The sequence below is a fragment of the Hyperoodon ampullatus genome (assembly GCF_949752795.1).
Source record: "Hyperoodon ampullatus genome assembly, chromosome: 2".
Classification (NCBI taxonomy): domain Eukaryota; kingdom Metazoa; phylum Chordata; class Mammalia; order Artiodactyla; family Ziphiidae; genus Hyperoodon; species Hyperoodon ampullatus.
The window spans coordinates 158345199-158366058 of NC_136915.1; the positions used below are offsets into that span (position 1 = coordinate 158345199).

Genomic DNA, 20860 nt, shown 5'->3' on the forward strand with positions numbered 1-20860 from the left:
CCTGTCAGTGTGCAGGGTTCTGGGCTTGGGTACCACATCTTGTCTTATAGGTAAACACTAAGGAAGAGAGCGTGATGGGGTGGGGTGGAGGGGAGAGAAAGGGAGGAGAGGGAGACCAGGGCGAGAGGCGTGAAAGGAGCTAGAAGGAAAAGAGGACGGAGCTTAGCAATACAAAAGCAGCCTCGGATCTTGCCGGCGCTGCAAGCGTTAAGGGGAGGCGGGGAGTGACGCGGTTTGCGTCTGGAGCGGCTCCTTGGAGTCCCCAGCATCCACCGCCGGAGCCTCGCCTTCCTTTCTCCCTCTGCAGACGTATCGACACACAAAAAGAGAGGCGACCCCTGGACCAGCGCGAGGGACCCACCCGCACCATGACCGAGACCACCAAGACCCACGTTATCTTGCTCGCCTGCGGCAGCTTCAATCCCATCACCAAAGGGCACATTCAGATGTTCGGTGAGTCCTCCCGCCCACCCCCGGAGACTGCTTCCGCCTCTCTCCTTTCCCCGGCACCTGTGTTTCCCAGGGCGTCTGACGGTAAGGCGAGTACCCATCTGGAGAGGTGTGCTGGCTAATCCAGCTGGTGGGAGGTCAGCCCCTCTATTCTGGGCTCCTGGGAGGGGACGCAGACTGTGCTTCTGAGGCGTCACTCGCTCGGGCCAGACCCTCCTCGCTGGGGGCCAAGGGGTGGGGGAGGGGAGGGGCCGGAGGGGAGTGTTGGTTCGGGTTGGTGGGAGGTCGAGGTTTGAGAACTGGGGTGCGGTGGTGCGGTGTTTTGGCTACTTGGCCGATGAGGATCGGGATGGGGGCAGAGGTTGGGGCGCGGAGAAGGGAGAAGGGGGTTAGAGATAACGTGCTGTTTGTTTAGGTTGGGCCGAAAGCTCGAAGGAGTTAATGGTGTATATGCTTCAGAGACAAACACACACAACACACCAGGAACAGGGCTGGGCTTCAAGGAGATTCTTTTATGGTTTGGCTGCTGGTTCGGGGCGGCCCGGGGCAAATGTTTGAGGGTTGTGGACAGTGGATTGCGCGCGCGAGGTGGATGGCTTAGTGAATGTGGAGGTGGGGAGCAGGGGGCGGGGGCCTGGGCTTGGCTGCCGGGACCCGCCGCCTAGGAAGGGGAGGGGGCGGGGCGGTTGCTGCGGGCTGCCCTTTGCGAGTCGGTGTTGAAGGATGGGGCCCAAGTTGGCTGAGGCTCTGCCCAGGTTGGCGATGGCTCCCACAAGGTTTGAGGCGTGCGAGTGTATGTATGACTCTGTGTGTGTGTGTGTGTGTGTGTGTGTGTGTGTGTGTGTGTGTGTGGGGGCTGGGCGGGGCGAGGGCGCATCATCGCGCGTTTTTTTCAAGGAGGCTTTGTGGCGAAGAGAGAGGCCGAGTGAACGGGGGCTCCTGGCTGCTGGTTGGGATTGAGAAGTGGCAAGGGAAAGGTGATCGTTGCCTGCCGGAGATCTCGGGCCACCGGTGGGTAAACGGCGGGGCTTCGCTGCTGCTCCAGGAGGACCCAAAGGCGCGGGGGCTTGCGCGTTTAGACCCTGAGGGAGGCACGCGGAGGTCACTTTTGAAGCAGGAATTGAGGAGAAGTTAGCAGTCGGGATGCTTTTCTTCTGGCAATGAGAGAAACGAGAAGAGGAAAGCGAGTGGACTAGGAATGGATGAGTGAAGGGTGGGAGGCCTTGAGCCGGCCGGCCAGCGAGGCGCTATCCAGAGACAGCGGTGCTGAAACGCAGGGCGAGCCGGAGCCGGCTGCGGGCACACGTGTTTACCCGGAGCCTGAGGATTGCGTGGGCCCTCCTAGGGCTGTTTAGTGAAAGCCACATCATATCGGTAAAGACTGGGAGAGGTGGCTTAGAATAAAAATATTCCTCTCTTAAACCTAAAAGGTGAGTTGAACTAGGCACCCTTATTAAAAACCTCATGGAAAGACTATACTCTGAGCAGAGTGCAGATCAGATAGGCACATTTATAGGATCCAAGGAGGGTGACTGAGGTAGCCATCTCTTCCTCACCATACTTTCGCTTTTAAAAGTGTTGTGTCAGGAGCTGGTGCCAACTTACCTATTAAATAAAGACTTTTGTTCAAGCATCAAAGTAGACTAGAGCATCTCATCAGCCTTCCTAGGGAATATCAGTGCCCTGAAAACTCTCCTTTCACTTTCTTTTGATTCTGGTGTCTTCACCCCATCCTTCTTTTCTTCTCTGTCTGTATTTCCTCTAGCCATTTTATGTGGCTGTACTTTATTCCTCTCAGTTGCCCAGACAGGGAGGGACTTTCCTCTGGAACTCCTTGGCTCTAGTAATCTTTAGTGGGCCAGCAGGTACACCTCCTTTCTTCCTGGGACTAAAGATGTACTTAATTCCACTTGTTTTGGATTGCAGGAGGGGTAGATTTAGATTGAGAACCAGGGATTTTGTCTTGCAGCTAAAGAGAGTTTAGTAATAGTGATAAAGGCTTTTGTTAAGTTGATGCTGACCTGCCAGTTCTCCACGAGTTTAGAGGAGAGAGTATATGGAAATAGGTATGGATTACAGCAGGGAGGTTTACACATAGAATAGGTGAAAGGAGACTTTGACAGTAGTGACTTTTGCTTGTTATTGGAACCGAAGAAGAGGAAAGAATATCAACAAAGACTTTTGAGTGTCTGTGAGTTATGTGTAATCCAGAGAGCAACATGGAAAGAGGATACGGTATGCTCACTGTGGCTTTAAGGAGCTTATAACCTAATGAAGGATTTAGCACATATACATTGAAAAGGAAACAGGAACAAGAACACAAAATACATATTAAACAATTTTTTTGTAGAATCTCTTATGGGAATCTTTGAGCTAGTGATAAGTTTTGTAATTTATTTTTGTAGAGCAGCTTCTGATTTACAAAGCATTTTCATCGTGTATGTCACTTATTCTTAATAAGAAGCTTACAAGAAAGGCATCATTATCTCCATTTTACAAATGAGAAACTGATGTTCAGAGGCTAAGTGGCTTTCTTAAGTGGCTTAAGTGATATGGAGCGTGGGTGGCAGAATTGAGACTGGAACCCCACATTTCTGATTCCTCTTGAATAGGCCTTTGCACTGTACCAAAAGCAGAAAGAACTGCTCACTAGTCTTCTGACTGAATAATTCCATGAACTCTATTTCCTTCAAACATATACTAACAGAGATTAGAATTCAATTGCCATCAACTAAATGAGATTCCTAAATATGCATTTCCTTAAGAGCTCTTTCCCATCTCTAAAGAAACCAGGCATCCATGAACTATTTTCTCCTTTTAAATGGCTTTAAAATTTTTTTCCCCAACAATACAGAAATAATTAATGCAATAAAATTATCAAACTTTTAAAAGATGCCTGCAATTTGTAATAGAAAAAAAGTATAAAGATGCAAACAGGACTTTGAATTAGACACCTTTAATAGAGCTTCTATATTTTGAAATACAATTGCTTACCAAAGAAAAAAGAGACTATAAACAAAACAAAACAAAAAAGTGTCATTCAGAACTAAAAACTCAGTCTTCGTCTCTGTAAAGTAGTACTTGTACAGTTCTCATTATTTGTAAAATATTTTAGAATGAGCTTGTCTTTTTATTCTGAAAGGGGAGTTGATATTATTCCTATTTGTGGCTATGGGAACATATAAGAAAAAATTAATATTTAAAAAAATTATTTATTTATTTTTGGCTGTGTTGGCTCTTAGTTGCTACCCGTGGGCTCTTTGTTTTGGCATGTGGGCTTCTCTCTAGTTGTGACACGCGGGCTCCAGAGCCCATGGGCTCTGTAGTTTGCGGCCCGGCCCGCGGGCTTAGTTGCCCTGCGGCATGTGGGATCTTAGTTCCTGACCAGGGATCAAACCCGCATCCCCTGCATTGGAAGGCGGATTCTTTACCACTGGACCGCCAGGGAACTCCCCCCAAAATTAATATTTGTGATAGAGGTATTTGACACCTATATACTTAACTGTGACTAAAATGTTTTCAGGACTTCCCTGGTGGCGCAGTGGTTAAGAATCTGCCTGCCAATGCAGGGAACACGAGTTTGATCCCTGGTCCGGGAAGATCCCACATGCCAAGAACCAACTAAGCCCCTGCACCACAACTATTGGGCCTGCACTCTAGGGCCCATGTGCTGCAACTACTGAGCCCACGGGCTGCAACTACTGAAACCCACACGCCTAGAGCCCTTGCTCTGCAACAAGAGAAGCCACCCCAATGAGAGGCCCACGCACAGCAACAAAGACCCAACGCAGCCAAAAAATAAATAAAATTTAAAAGTAAAATAAAAAATAAAATGTTTTCAGGGATGAGTAAAAGTTTTTGGCAAAGCAGACCCATAAACCAACTGTGTTTTATTTCATGTCTGCCTTATTACATACAAAGATAACATGAGGCTAGAATGTTTGTTTTTTTTTTTACATGTAAGTTCATAGTTATTAAGCATGTAGAGATTATATTTCAGTACAACTTTCTTTGCATTTGTATTGCCAATATTTATCAATAAATATGCCACTGGTAGATCTGATAGTAAGTTTAAACAGGAAAGTAAGAAAGGTCTGATCAGATTAACTTCTCCATAAAAAATAAAGGAATTGAGGGACTTGATCACGGCAGAAATGTGTCCTGTTTTTTGATGATTCCAAAGTAACTGGATTTCCCAGTTTTTCTACTTCGAAATATTTTTGGTTTGAACAATTGGGTTTTTTTGAAAAACAATTGGGTTTTTTGAAAAGAGACAATCTAATTCTGTTTCTCTTAAAATGTACTGAAGATGGCTTTCTACTTGTGAAATTGGAATTGCAGCTCCTATTGCTACAACTAGAAATCATAAGAAAAATGAATTTGTGTTTCTACCAATATGTAGAGAACAGTCTAAAACTGAGAAACTGTTTAGTATGCTTGAAATGCATATTTTAAAAAGCTCATTAAGTAGTGTGGTACTTACACTTTTGCACCACTATCTCATTTGATTCTACCCTGTAACCTAAACTGGGTGATATTATCATCACCCTTTTACAAACAACAAAGCAGAGGTACAAGTAAGAGTAAGTCATTTGGTACAGTCATAAGCAAAAGTCAGAATAGAACTAGTTTCCTGATATCCAGGCTGTCCCTCACCAAAGATTTTTTTTTACTCCTTTAATTGCAACAGAATTTATGAAAGAAAGAGCCACTGAACTTAGTTATTAACAAAGGGTAGTGAGATGGGGCTTCCCTGGTGGCGAAGTGGTTAAGACTCCGCCTGCCAATGCAGTGGACACAGGTTCGAACCCTGATCCGGCAAGATCCCACATGCCGTGGAGCAACAAAGCCCGTGTGTCACAACTACTGAGCCTGCACTCTAGAGCCTGCAAGCCACAACTACTGAGCCCGCGGGCCTAGAGCCTGTGCTCTGCAACAAGAGAAGCCACCGCAATGAGAAGCCCGCGCACCACGACGAAGAGTAGCCCCCGCTCACTGCAACTAGAGAAAGCCTGTGTGCAGCAACAAAGACTCAGTGCAGCCAAATATATATATATAAATGAATAAAATTTTTTAAAAAAGGGTAGTGAGAACTTTATAAATTGTTTTCCTTTGTGACACAGGCCACCAACAAAATATATTCAATAAAGATACCTGTTCCCAATATCTTATGCTTATAACAAGGAAAAGCTATTTCTTTTCTTAGTACTCATATATTTTCCATTTAACTGTGCCGCTAGAACATTTCTTCCACCACTCCCCCTGCCTCCTCCTCCTCCTCCTCCTCCACTCTTCTGTTACCACAACTAGCTCCTACTCATCTTTCAGATTTTAGCTTCAACAGTACTTCCTCAGGGAACCTCCAATGACTCCTCAATTAAGTATGGTTACCCTTACTGACATTTGACATTTGATCCCACATCACCTTATACTTTCCATACCATAACTCTAATCTCATTCTGTGTTTCATGACTATTTGCCATGCTAGACAGTAAGATTTATTAAGACAGAAACCATGCCTGGTTTAATCATTGATTTACTTCCTAGTACCTAGCATGGAGTAAGCTCTCCATAATAGTATAATATAATAATAATTGCAAATAAAGAGTCTTTGCTTCATAATAGTTGCTGAATAAATAAAAAATAAATGAATGTCGCTCCAGGTGGAGGAATCAACCATGCATAAAGGGCTGGGGTGATGAGACAGAGAGCCATGACATATTAGAACAAAAGAAAGTTCAGGATGACTCAAGGAGGAGGGGATTGAGAAATAAGACTGGGAAGTTAGATGGAAATCTGATCAATTATGAAGGCTTGTAAGTCATATTAAAGAATTTAGATTTTATCCCAATGGCAGTGACAAAATATTGCATTTTTTAAAGTAAAGGGATGTCATAATCATATTGTTAAGATTATGATTTAATTGAATTTTGAACGTAAACTGGTGAAGGGCAAGGATGGAGATGTAGTGAACAGATGGGCACCGATTTCAGCAAACAGAGTTCAAGTCAGAGAAGACTGTCACCTTGCTCAGGTTGGTGGCATTTGGGATGGAGAATGAGTGTATTTGAAAATATTTAGGAGGGAAAAGAGATCCTTATTTGGTGATTTGATGGGTGGGTGATGGCAAAGTAGTCCAGGGTAACTGGCAGGTTTCCATCCAAAGTGGATGAATAGAGAACATTGGAAGAGAAGCAGGTTTGGGTTTGGTGGGGAAAGTGAAGCTTCATACTTCTTACTCTAAGATTTTGGAAATAATGTATTCTAACCAAGTACTAATGCAGAAGAAGGAAATACCTAAATTCAAAGTCTCTTTGTAACCTGGGACATCTGAAACTTCTAATGAAAGCTCCTAGTAGGTTTTATTTGGATTATTCAAAACTCTTCATGCAAGAAATATATTGAAATTCATTAACATTATGGAAATAAAAAGATAAAGAATTTGCCAGCTTTTTTATAAACTATGAGGTGGGAGAAAATCAAGGTCCTAAAGTTGGCTCTTTTATAATGTTGAGGATGTGAGGTTGGAAACAGTTGATGCAGTTCAAAAGAACATTCCAGAACTTCCCCATCACTATGATGATGGCTATAATAATATATTTAAGTGGACGCTTGGGAATTCTAATTCACTGATAAGCTGAATGTCCTCTAATGGAAACTCATGGATCACTCATGGTAGTTTCAAACTGGCGAGAGCTCTGTCTGCTCATGACGTGAGAATAATGGCTGAAAAAGAAAATTTAGATATTTTTGTCCACATGAACAGGTAGTTTGATTTACTTTCTCCTGCTGAATTGATTGACTGAGCCCCACGTGGACACAATTATGCTAATTATGATAGGCAACTCTCCCATCTAGAATGCATCCCAAACCAAGGAACAGGATATAACCGAGAAGGCTGATGTACTATGAATTTTGAAATGAAGTAATATTAATTTTCAGATTCTCTTCTCTTTTTGTTTTCCTTGATCTTATTCTACATATCCAACCCTTTATGCTTAGAACTATCAGAATTAAGAGGTTCATATGACTTTTAAGAAATAGTTCAGATTACTGCTCAGTAGGAACCTCCTTTAAAATGTTATGAGTCTCAAGAGAAACACTTCTACACAAATTTCCAGTTTTAGACCAAGTCAAATGAACAGCCTAAAATGCAGAGGCAAACTAAACTAAAAACATAACCAGCAAACCCTCAGGTCTGGATCTCTCTCTGTTTCAGGGAGATCCTCGGACGAGAAGAAAATGCAAAACTAGACGGATAATCTATATTTTCTGTTATTTTTCTATTAATAGGTAATAGTTGTGAAAGTACTCTATGCATGACTGGGAAAGAGAATGAAAACCCTGTTTTGAAAGTGTTTCTTTAAAAAGATTCAAATCTAAATTTTACAATATCATTGTCCTCTCAGCCACCAATACAGTGTTGTATATGTAGTGGGTGCTTAATCAATATTTAATGATACTATGAAATACACACTTTCCAGTAGAGTTCTTGTTCCTTTTTTTTTTTTTCAGTAGAGTTCTCGTTCATTTCTAAAGAGTTTTCAGATCACCCTGACTTGCTCAAGAAAGATTTCTAAGGGCACAAAAGAATGCATTAAATAGTTTTTAAACACCAGTTTAAAAAAAAAAAAACACTCAACACACAAAATTTTGGTTAAACAAAGGCATTTAAAATAATTCTTAAGCATCTGATCTAACAAACTAAGAACTGGGATATAGGAATGCATTTTATAGAGAATTACACAACTTTATTTACGGATGTGTTCCATATCTCAATATATGTAAATGCAGCATCAGTTTAAAAAGAACAAAGTTTTCCATCACCAGAGGTTTTCCAATCATAAGCATTCAAATGCATGGAACACAGTTGTTTTTTTTTAAAAAAAAATACAGTTTGGCAGATAGCCTCAGAAGTGTTTTAGCCTAAAAAAGATGTTTGGTGGCTTAGGTGTAACTAAGGCCATCCTCCCGGCTTTGGCTCCTCCCTCCTTTTGTACAATATCTCTATGATTTATGAACTCTGCAGCAAAGGCAAATATTATAAACACTACCAGCATCATCACCTTCCCCATGATCATTTTAATAATGGAGTTAACCTTATTTGAGCTTCTTTAAAATCTACTACCATTAAACTGTTTTCCACTAAATCTATGGCATAATTCTCTTTAGTTCTGAACAAGTGAGCCAACAAGGAAAATTCTTGTAATTTGGGGGATAAGGGAGTAAGAGGAGGAGGCAGAAAATGAGCAAGACTCAGAGGCTAACCCCAGGAAGCAGTAGCAGCTAAATAGCACTCTTTCTCTGCTCTCTCTCCTGCATCATGTTGCCTCCACGTGGGTCACTATGCTGCTACATATTGACCTCACTTAATACTTACCAGACAGTAGGAGGGTGAGTGAAGTATAGCCCCTAGATAAGGCTAAATGCTTATAGTTTTTCTCTTGTTCCAGTTGCTTAGGTTGAAAACCTTGGACTAATGCTTGATCCTTCTCTCTTTGCACATCCCATCTATGGCAGCAAATGTTTTTGGATCTATCTTCAAAATAAAACTAGGACCAGTCACTTTTTCCCATCTACAGCCCTGATGTAAGCCACTGTTACAGTTCATTTACATCATTGCAATAGCCTCTTAACTGATCTCTCTGCTTCTACCCTTGGCCCAATACTAAATTCTCAACAAAATAGCTGAGTGATCCTTTTAAAATGTAAGTCAGATGTGCGTCAGATCATGTTGCTCCTTTGCTCAAAATCCTCCAATGGTTCCCTATTTCATTCAGGGTCAAAGTCATTTTAATGACCTGCAAAGGCCTCCATGATCTGCCACCTTTCCCCCTCCTCCCCCTACCTCATCACACCTCTTTCCAACCTCATTCTTAGCCAACTTCACTGACCTCCTTGTCTTGGCCTTAGAGTCTGCACTGAATGTTCTCGCTGCCTGGAATGCCCTTCCCCCATATATCCCCATGTCTAATTGACTCTCTAAGTCTTTGTCCAAATTCAACCTTCTCACTGTCTACTTGGCAGGTCCTACTCCCCTGATCACATAGTTTAAAATCACAGCTCACACACTCCCAGTCCCCCTTGTCATGCTCTACTTATACCTTTTCCACTTACCTTTTATCCCCTTTTAACAAAGCATGTTATATATCTGTTACATTTATTGTTTAATGTCTGTCTCCCCAACTAGAATGTGAGCTCTTCAATGGCAGGGATCTTTGTTTACTCTGCTCACTGACATTTCTCATGCTCCTAGAAGAGTTCCTGGCACATAGTAAGTGCTCAATAAATGTCTGTTGAATGAGTGAATGAATGAAATGTTAGAATTACCTACCACCCTGACCTTAAGTCTAGATTCTTTCTGTGGCAGGAAGGGTAGAGTCTTAAGAGGACTCAGTGGGCGTTAATTCATTCATTCAGCAAATGTTTATTGAGTTACGAATGTGCCTCTGGCACCATGCTAAGCCTCAGGGATATGAAAATTAAAGGCATTCCTTCTTATGCCTCAGGGAGATCATCTTCTGTAGAGGAGATAAACTACACATAGCAGTTCAAGTCATAGTGCTATAAAAAGAGGGGAGGATGACGTACAGTGAGAACATAGAAGAAAAAAGTGATCGCTCTAGACATGGTGGGAGGATCATCAGGGCATTTATTAGTGAGAATGAGCTTGAAGGTAGGAGCTGCCCAGTGGACAGGATGGAGAATGGCACTCTGGGCTGAGAGCTGGGTACGTGTAAAGGCCCCAAACATCATGGCACATTAAGGGATCTCCAGGGAGCTTGTTAGATGACTGGAGTGCGGGCGGGGACAGGAAAGGGCAGGAGACCAGAGAGCCAGAAAACAGGTTTTGGCAGGGGTGGAGGGTAGGCACCAAAGAGTTTAGACTTTACTCAGCCCTTTTAGTGATGGGCAGAGGAGTGCATTCCAGATGTGGGACCTACATCCCAAATGTCAGTGTTCCCTTTATTAGGGCTCTGACACCATGATTTTATCTAAATATTTTAAAGCTATTATTTCTGTATCACTTTTCTAAACATGGAGGGCTTTTTTCCCCCATGATTTTAAATTTTTATTTATTTATTTATTATCTATCTATCTATTTATTTATTTATTTATTACTTTCTGAAATGGAACCATTTGTCCATTCTACTGAAGGAATAAATAAGTGGGGAATTATACTGCTGTACAACCCACCTAAGCAAATAAACAACCAACCAGTCGCCTCTCTCATTGGAAGTTGTTCTCACCTAGGTTCTGAATGTAGCCCTTCTGCACTTCAATGGGATTGTTACAGGAAGGGGGACCCCTTTGAGGGCCCGAGGGTTGGCTCTTGTCTAACACTCAGAAAGACACATGTGTGTGTCTGTGTGTCTGCTGACAAAGCAAGAGACTCTATTGGGAAGGGGTGCCTGGGCGGAGAGCAGCAGAGTAAGGGAACCCAGGAGAACTGCTCTGCCACGTGGCTCGCAGTCTCAGGTTTTATGATAATGGGGTTAGTTTCTGGGTTGTCTCTGGCCAATCGTTCTGACTTAGAGTCCTTCCTGGTGGCATGTGCATTGCTCAGCCAAGATGGATTCCAGCAAGAAGGATCCTGGGAGGTTGGTAGGACGTATGGACTGGCGTCTCCTCTCTTCTTTTAACCTTTCCCCAGTTCTTCTGGTTGGTGGTAGCTTGTTAGTTCCGCCTCATTCTTTAACAGGACCTCCTGTTGTAAGATAACTCATGCATGTGGTTACTATGATGCGAGGCCAGGGCGGGCGGTTTTGGTCAGTAGTTCCCCTAACAGTATGGCACCTCATTGTTGTTAGAGTATTTTCAGATTTGGTGAACTCAGTTCACCCTAGTGTGATCTTCCTTGATTTTTAAGCATTTGTATCATGCACCTGTTCTCTTTCCCCTAGGCTTAATTGTCTGAAGAGTGAGGACCATTGGAGATCCTTTTCTCTGACACTTGTTTTCTGCTCTAATCCTTTCAGGAGGTCTTGAACAAGTATACTGTATATCTGCTCTTGCTATAAAGCTATGGGTGTCCGTGACTTTGAAATTTACTATGTCATTTTAAAGCCTCAAATAAGTGACATTCCAGTGGGGGGTTGGGTTTCCCAGTGCTTTATTCTTCAACATTTCTTCGACCCTTCATCTTGGTACCCACAGAGAGGTAGAATCATCATTCCATGGAGCACTGAGGTTAAACTACATCAATAACTGTTCATATCTCTTTTGAGATATTTATGTGCTGATAAATATTTAGCAGTGTGTGGTTCATCACAAAAACTACAAGATCTTCAAAATAAGGCAAAAAATTTTTTTAACTTAGAGACTGTCACCCATTATAAATTAAAATTAAGAAAGACAATACAGTATTGTACATATAAATTTAAGCCATAATTGCCTCATTTACTGAACCAATCTTGCTAAGCACAGTTTAAAAATTATTTACTTGTTATGCCCCAGGGAATCAAAGTTTATAGATAATACATGATTTTCGCACCCTGTGAAACATGTTGATAAAGAGTGGGTAAATGTCTCAGTTTTTCCTATTGCTTCATTATTTCTCTCATTAGTTCCATTATATATGGAATTTAAGAAACTGACTTGCTATTGATTTGAGAATATACTTAGTCTCCTTTAACCTTTGTTTTGTCATCTGTAAGTAGGGTGATTGATATAACCCAGGGGTCAGCAAACTACAGCCTGCCAGCCAAATGTGGCATGCAAGCTAAGAATGGCTTTTCCATTTTTAAATGGTGGAAAAAACATAAAAGAAGAAAAATACTTTGTAACACATGAAAATTTTCTGAAATTAAAATATGAGTATTCATAAATAAAGTTTTATTGGCACACAGCTACACTCCTTCATGTGAAAACTATCCATGGCTATTTTCAAATTACAACATTAGAGCAGAGTAGTTGTGACAGAAACTGTTTGGATTGCAAAGCCTAAAATATTTACTACTTTCTGACAGTTTACAGAAAAAGTTTGCCTATCCCTGATATTACCTACCTCTAGGGTTTGGAATGGGGAGTGAATTTAAAGGGTTCTAAAAATATAAAGTGCAGTTGAAGTCCATTACCCAGAGGAACTCTTTAATGAACAATTTTCAGTCTAAACTAAATCTCTAAAAAGACTCATTTAAGCAGCAAATGTAGTTTCAATTTCATAATTGTAATTTTTCTGGCTGACTGAGTAAATGACTGTGTTCACAATGGGGATGATTTTCTCGTGTTTGGTTTACACTGGACATTGATTAGCCCCTCTGGCTAATGTTGGACGTTTATCTGCTGCTGAACATTTGATGTACTTTCCCAGAACATCCTTTACCTCAAGGGTCCCCAACCCCCGGGCTGCGGACCGGTATGTATCCGCAGCCTGCAGACTGTTATGAACCAGGCCGCACAGCAGACTGTTATGAACCAGGCCGCACTGAGTTCACCAAATCTGGTGAGTGAAGCTTCATCTGCTGCTCCCCACCGCTCCCCATCACTCGCCTTACCGCCTGAACCATCCCCCGCCTCCCACTGTCCGTGGGAAAATTGTCTTCTACGAAACCGGTCCCTGGTGCCAAAAGGGTTGGGGACCGCTGCTTTACCTGATTCATGGCTGCCTCCTTCTTTCAATCTAATATTTTGTATACTTTATATTTGAGGATTTTTAAAAATCAGCACATCAATTGCATCAGGCTTTTACAGGCTGCTCTTGCAGTCACATCTCGGTTTTCTGCAGGATCTCGCCTGCCTCTGAACTCTGACAGCACTCGGTTTGTACCTCTGGTATAGCCCTTAGCACATTGTGCTGTGGGTTGTAGCTATTTCAGTCCATGTTTCATATTCTCTATCAGATTTAGGCTCTTGCCCACATCATAGGGCTCTTTGTATCTCCTAAAATGCCTAGCACAGTGCTCTAGGCACGTGGCAGTTACTATAAATATTTAGCAAATGAATGAATGATTGAACTGTTAGGAATATTCAGAATCTCAAACTTTAGGCAAAATAGGTGATTAGAAATCAGACAAGAATTTGGAAACCAGGAAACACAGGGAAACAGAAATTCAAGTATGACAGAGTCAGAAAACAGGACAAGTAGCAAATATTTAGGGACTTTAAAACTGAGATGGATTGTTGCCTCAAGATAGGAAGGCTTATGTGTTATAAGAAGGGAACCCTATCCCAGAGTACAGCCTTTCCAGGCATCCACAGGGAAGCGGCAAGTCGTGTTTGGGGGCTATGAAATTTGTAGCTTGGCAGGAGTAGAAAATGTGGGTCAAGGATGAAGGTGAATCCTGAAACTATCCACTGGGTGCTTCAGTCAGATGTCTGGTACATCCAGCGGTGGTTTCTCAGTGAGGCAAAAGTAGTTTTGGGGATGACAAAGGAGTTAAGTTTTACTTTTATTTATTCATGGTTTGAAAAAAGTTTTATGTACATGGCACCTGGCACAGGGAAGCTTTGTATATTATTTACTCTACTTCATACAAACAAAATGGGCAAAAACCCTTGGTTTGTCAACTGTAAGTTTTCATTTCAGAAATCACAGAATCTCCATTTGGAGGAGATTTAAAAAATCATGCAGATCCTCATCCAGTCCTGAAATCTCCTTTAAAACATCTTTGCAAGTGTTTGTCCAAACTCTGGCTTGAGATCTTCTAGAGCCAGGGAATGCACTATTTTCCAAAGCAGCCGAATAGCACTTGGCACAGTTTTACTTTTTTCAAGATTATTTCCTTTATTGGGCTGACATTGACCTTCCTGAGACTTCTACGTGTTGGCTCTAGTTCTTTTCCTTGAGATCCATGGAACAGGTCTAATTTGTCTTCCTCTGTTTGTGAGACGTTTGTATAGCTGAAGACAGCTACTCAGCCCTCCTCACCAGTCTTCTCCATAGGCTAACAAGTTCCTTCAGCTGAACATCTATTACTGTTTCTAAGTCTTCATAACATCCTGGCTCATCTTCTTAAAACATATCTTCATTGTCTACATCCCTCTTTAAATGTTATGTCCAGTTTGTGACGCAGCATTCTGATGTGGCATGATGTGTGCTTTCTTACCTATTATTGAACGTAGTTTATTGGATGTTCCCCTTATTTGTGGCACTGTGTCTCTAATTGAATCAGGTAAGGCAAACTATGGCTAGCTGCATGCTGAAATGTCCTGACATTCTGACTAATCAATCAATTTGATGGACTAAGCTACTAAACTTAGTCCAATTTATTTAAAAATCTGGCTGGTAAAACAAAACTGATTAGTATACTGCCAAGATGGGTATCTTCTGGAACTTTGCAGGTCAATGCACATGCTTGGTTGTATGACATGTAACATGCTGCCTTCAGAATAAGAAAGAAATTTTTCAGGTTCTGGGACAGGGCTGACACTAGAAGTCTCTAAATTGTTGAATTATCAAGTTTCTTAATATTTCATATCAGGGGCTATTTTTTTGTAATGGGTTCTGTTGAGAGCTCCAAATCAACTCTTGTCCATGTTTAAAAGTCCTGGTTTTGGGACTGAACTCTGAACTTTCTTCCTATCTTGTCTAGCTTCTCCCTTCACAATTGTGCTATTAGCACTGCCCTATTCCCAGGGCTCCCTTGAAAAATGCTCTTATTTCCTGCAATGATGACTTTGTCCCAACAGAGGTGGTCAGTGTCACATTTAAATTGGCAGATGGAATCTTTAAGAAAACAAATAACAAAAAAGTAATTTTCCTTATGGAAATTTCCAAATATGCAAAAGTAAACAGAATTGTATAACGAACCCCAATGTACTTGTCACCCAACTTCAGTAATTATCAATTCATTGCCAGTCTTTATTCATTGGTACTCCTACCCCTACCCTGCCCTATATTCTTTTGAAGCAAATCCCAGACATCCTATTGTTTCAAGGTGAGATCCTTTCAGCTAGTATATATTTGCTTCTCTGTCTATATTACCTCCATTTACAGACTGGATCTTTCTCCTTTCCATTTCATGTTTGTTTGCTTGACAGTTTGAGTTGCAGACAGGGCTGGTATGGGGACAATGTCTAATTTCCATCTTTGAGTAGATATGTTAATACCTTCACCCCAGTCAACAGTGGGTGACGCAAGCATCAGCGTTGCCTTTACTGCAAGGGATTTATGGTCTTTCCCATCTTTCTCACGTCATATGGGGCTTCCAAGGCTCCCCTCCAGAGTGGAACTCCCACTGGACACAATGGGCCATTCTTCCATGACATGCAACATTCGGCTCTTTATTCCTTGTCATTCAAAGCCATGAATGTCTGTGTTAGATGTTCCTTCCTATATCAGTGGTTCCCAACCTGGGGACTCTGAACAACCAGGGTTTCTTATAAATCAGAATAAGGGTCTGGGAACAGTTTCCAGTATCTCTAAGCGTATGCAATCACCCTCAATATGGCACAGGCTATGTGTCAAGTTTCTGGGCTTTTGCTTGTATTATTATTAGTTTGGTGAGATAATCTCATATTGATCAGGAGTCCTGCTTGGTAGCTATAGATGTCTTTGATGAGCCAAAAAAAAAAAGGAATTTTTTTTTCTTCCATTTCTTCATAAGAAGAGGAAAATAATTAAACAAGTTCTGTCTGCGGACAAGGTTGGCTCCTGCCAACCTTTTTGAATTCTGGGCTTCTATTTATTTGGCCTGCCTTTAACCTCTGTAGAAAATTAGAATAAAATCCTTCTTATTGGTCCCTTAATCCTTCCCTTGTGTTGTTTTAAATCAGCTTTTCAAAGTGTATTGTCATGCAGTTGTGTTATCATTTGCATTTAAATGTAGTGAATAAAGATATCCCTGTTGAAGCCCTTGGGTGATATCTAAGCCCAATATCCCAGTTTGCCCAGTAAATCTTACGGCTCTGAATATAGTACAAGAGGCTTGAGTAACTTCTCCATATGGAATTTGCTCTTCCCAGCTGCACTTATTTCATAAAGATTGGTTTTTCATGGTTTCATTTGTGGTTGTATTGAGCTCTAAGAGTGGATGGAGAAGGAATGGAGGGGACCTGGTAAAGACAGTCTCCTGAGTGGGGCCACCCATCACGGCCATTTAATGTAGTTTTTCTGGCCTGGCTCCTCTTCACTTGCTCCCATTCCCCAGGCAATACAACCCTCAGTAATTTACACATACACATTTCTTTTAGATGCAAATTTGGTTAATTTCAGTCTATTGTGATAATAATTTTTGTTTGTTTGTTTAAATAAATGCAGAAACACATTGCGTTTGAAAAGGCTGGGAAAGGGAAGAGGAATAAGAAATGACACTGTTTATGAGGAATCTCATTTTATTGTATGACTATAGCTGTGGGGAAAAGTTTGAACTTTAGAAATTAAAGAGATGGGGAAGAGAAAAGAAAAATCCAGCTTGAAAATTAGGTGATCTCTCAGCTTTCTTTTCCTTTCCCTTTCCATAGGCTTGAACTATCTCCAGAGGGCATTTGCCCAAAGGCCTCTGTGGGAAATGGAACCACTGATAGACACTCTGGCCTGTGTTGTGACCAACTCCATTCATCTCCAATACATTATCATTATAAACTAACACATGAGCTAACATTTATCGAGCACTTACTTTGTGCCAGGCACTGTTTTAAGAGCGCTCCTTGCCTTACCTCATTTAATCCCTACAGCAATCATATTATCATTCCCATTCAGCTAATGATCAGAGAGGTTGGGTAACTTGTGTCAAGCCACACAGCAAGTGCATGGTGGGCAGAAATGTAGACCCACATGCTCTGACTCTGGAGATCACTGGTTTAACTACTGCAAATCACTGCCTTGCTCGTTTGTGTGAAAAGGGACCCTGAGCACTACATTTGGGCCTGTGACAATGCAGAAATGGAGGCTAGGCCTCCTCTAGCATTTGCATCTACTATGTGGGCCAGAGCCAGAGTTTGTGTGCAGAGAGGCTGGCACTGCTCTGGGTATCATGCCCAAGGCAACCAAGTGTGGTTGGGCCAGAGGACTCTGCAGACCACCAAGGAGACCTGTGGACAGTCCAGAGGACAGAGTGAGGAGCAAAGAGAAGGACCTGGCCTAGAACCAGGAAGCACTGGAGGGAAATAGGAGAAGATTGGGAGCAAATCAAGAAGGGCCTGGGCAGTGACGGTGAACAGAGTGAAGTAGCCCTGCTCACCATTTTGCTTACTTACAGGCACAGGGTCAGAGTGGACAGATATAAGTATAAAATTCTCTCCCTTCTTTTACATTGTAGTTGGCAAGAACATCTACAGATAATTATTCAGTAACCTTCCTCCCCCACCACACTGTAAAATGAGTATAATAATACCTACCTTTTGGGGCTGTTGATTAAATGGCATAATGTGAATATATTGTAATACCACCTTTTCTGACCACTTGGCTCTCACCTTGGGCCCCAGTGCATTATTGCACACGCTGAAAAAGCACAGATCCAGTCTCTAGGTACTAAGTGATATAGATTTTACTAAACATTTTACCAAGAGATAGCAGGGGTTACAATGTAAATCACCAACAATTTCCAAAATATTTCACGCAACTTTAGGGAGAAGAAATTTGGTTCTTCCCCATATGGCAGCGGGTTCATATCTCTTCTTCCAGCAGTTGCTCCCCACCTCCCCATGTCCTTCCCACAAAATGCCCTCGGTCCCCCTGCCCTCACTTCCTTGGCCCAGCTCCCCCTCCATCCCCTCCATCACCTTTCCCACGGCTCCAAGTCCCTTGGTTGGCCTATCCCACCCAGCAAGCAAAAGCCACCACCACCAGTCAGACTGTGCCCAGCTGTAGTTCTCCAAGTATGTCCCAGCCACGTATATAAAGGTTATAGTCCATCCTGCCACATACAGAGATTTTAGCAAACTATCTGGCCCACAGTAAGTGATGGATAAATGAGGGTAATAGTAGTTGTTGCCAGTGTCTGTCCCGTGATGTCTTGCCTGGGCCAACACGCAGTCACCCTGGAGGTCTGGTTGCCAGTGTTTGTGGAGGTTTTGGGAAATGGCTGAAAGGCAGAGGAGGGTAGGCGATTGCCATCCAGGGACATTGTGAGCGGGTGGGGATCTCAGGCCTGTGGAGGTGGACGCTGCCAGTGAATATCCAGAGGGACTGCCTCCTGTCCAGGACAATTTGTAATTCTCCTTTCTGTAATCACTGGTGGCTTAACTGTCAGTGAGAATAGAATGACTGGCGAAGACATCCCACCGATTCCCGCCGGGCAGAGCACCTCATTTAGACATGAGTCCTTGGTAAGTCCTGCAAGGTAAAGCTAGGATTGTCTGTATCCCTAGTCTCCCTGCAGAAGAATCAGCTTTGGCTGCTGCTGGAAGGATCTAGGGCCAACAGTCAGGTGACTGCTCATCCTCTAGGAGGGCTGGCAAGAGAACCATGGTTTGGCGCCACATTTTTGTGCCTGTCTTCACCCTATTGACCACTGGAACTAATGGTGACTTAGGGTAGAGAGAGGCTCCACAGAATGGGGAATAATCAGATATGCAGTTGGAAGAGGCTCCAGAGGTCATTCAGTCTCTTATTGGATACTTTTCATGACAGGGAGCTCATTTCCAGGCTGTTTGATTGCTGGACAGCTTCATTTGTTAGAAAGCGCTTCTGTCTTGAACAAAATCTGTGTTCCCATAACTTAGGGTTGACTGTCCTGATGCCATCTTCTCCTGCTGTCAACCAGGCTATTTTATTTAGCTTTTCTATCACCCCCATTCCCTAGAATCTAGAAAGAGAATCTTGAACATTTTTATTATTCAAATATATAATGATACATTTTGTAGTATTTCCATCCAACATTTGGAAGCACTGTCCACCCTGCTGACAGAGGAAGGATTTGTGGGTAACATGTTAATAAGTCATTACTGGGCATCTCTAAATAGCTGATCTTCTCCATTCCCCATCAATTTCTATTCCTTTCCTCATCATAGCATTATCACCCCGACATATTTTAGGAGGTGTTTGTTTATTGACATCTCTTCTCTAAGAATATAGACTCTATGAGAGCATAACCTTGTCCTGCTCTGTATTATCCTGTACTTATGCCCAGTGTTTAGAAAAATGCTGGAACATAGGAAGTACTCGATTAATATTTGTTGAATTAATCAAGAGCCAAATTAGGATAGTGACGGCCCCAGATCCTGTCAGGACTCATCTGAGTACTCCAGAGAAGGACAAGTTGTTTCTTCAAAAGCTGACTGGTATAGCAACAATAGTCGTAATCCCGGAGTCAGGGGACCAGCCTTCATCCCACTTTTTGTACTCACTGCCTGGATAACCCTTAAGGGCACATTTAACTGCTCTGGGGCTTATCTTCCTCATCTGTAAAATGGGATTGACACTCTCTTCCCTGTTCAATTTCAGAGTTGTCCTGAGGATAAAATACAACTATATGGGAGAAAGAATTCTGTAAACTGGAAGGCACAATATAAGTATAAGAGTTATAACTGTTATTATTATTGTGTTTGATGCTGTATAATCTTATGTAGCAAAAGTATATTTAGCCTGAGAATGAATTTATCTTCCACTTGAGATGAATTAATTTCTGGAGCAGCTAGAGATTATTTGTTTTCCAGAGTTTCTCTTTATGAGTTTGCTTACCAACACCACCACCACCAATATTTTTTTAAGTGCCTGCTATGTGTAGGCAGTAGTCCAGTTGCTGGAGGTACATCAGAGAACAAAACAGACAAAAATCCCTGCCTTTGTGGCATTTACAGTCTAGAGGAGGTGGGGAGACAATAATAATTGTGTAGTATATTAGGGTTGTAAGTGCCAAGGAGTACAACAGAGAGAGAGGGGGAGATGGAAGAATAGGGGGTACCAAAGGTAGTGGTTGCAATTTTAAAGGATGGTCAGGGGAGATCTCACTAGATGCTGACACTTGAGCAAAAACTTGAAGGCAATAAGAGACTTAGCCATATGGATGCTGGAGGAAGAGCATTCCAGGCAGACACAACAGCAAGTGCAAAAGCCCTAAACTGAGCACTTCCCTCAAATGTCCAAGAAAAAAATAAGGAAACCAGTGTGTCTGGAATAGAGGAAGGGAGGGGGAGTGGTAGATGAGATTGGAGAGATAATCGATGGCCAGATTGTGTAGGACCACACAGGACATTGTGAGGACTGGACTTTACTCTAAGGGAGAAGGGGAGACATTTGAAGGTCTTGAAGAAAACTGTTACATGATCTGACTTCGAGTGACTTACTCTGATTGCAATGATGAGAGCAGACCATTGGGACTGAGACCAGAAACATGTAATAAACAATAATATAACTGCTACATGTAATCTAGAGAAGAAACTATGGTAGTTTGGACTAGGGAAGTAGAGGTGGCAAGAAGTGATAGGATTCTAGACATATTTTGCAGGAAGCACTGATAGGATTTGTTAATATGGATCTGTTTTGTTGAGAAAGAAAAAGGAATCAAGGATGAGCTAAGCGGGGGCT

General features: G+C 42.2%; 1 protein-coding gene across 1 annotated transcript in view; it reads left to right on the top strand.

Moving 5' to 3' along the window:
* Positions 1 to 368: 368 nt before the first annotated feature.
* NMNAT2 (nicotinamide nucleotide adenylyltransferase 2) overlaps positions 369 to 20860 on the top strand; it is a gene marked incomplete at both ends in the record, with an annotated part of 160033 nt that continues 139541 nt past the window's right edge. The window contains one exon of the mRNA XM_079697339.1: positions 369 to 453. Within this exon, the coding sequence (XP_079553465.1) occupies positions 369 to 453 (85 nt within the window). The remainder of the gene's footprint in view (positions 454 to 20860) is intronic.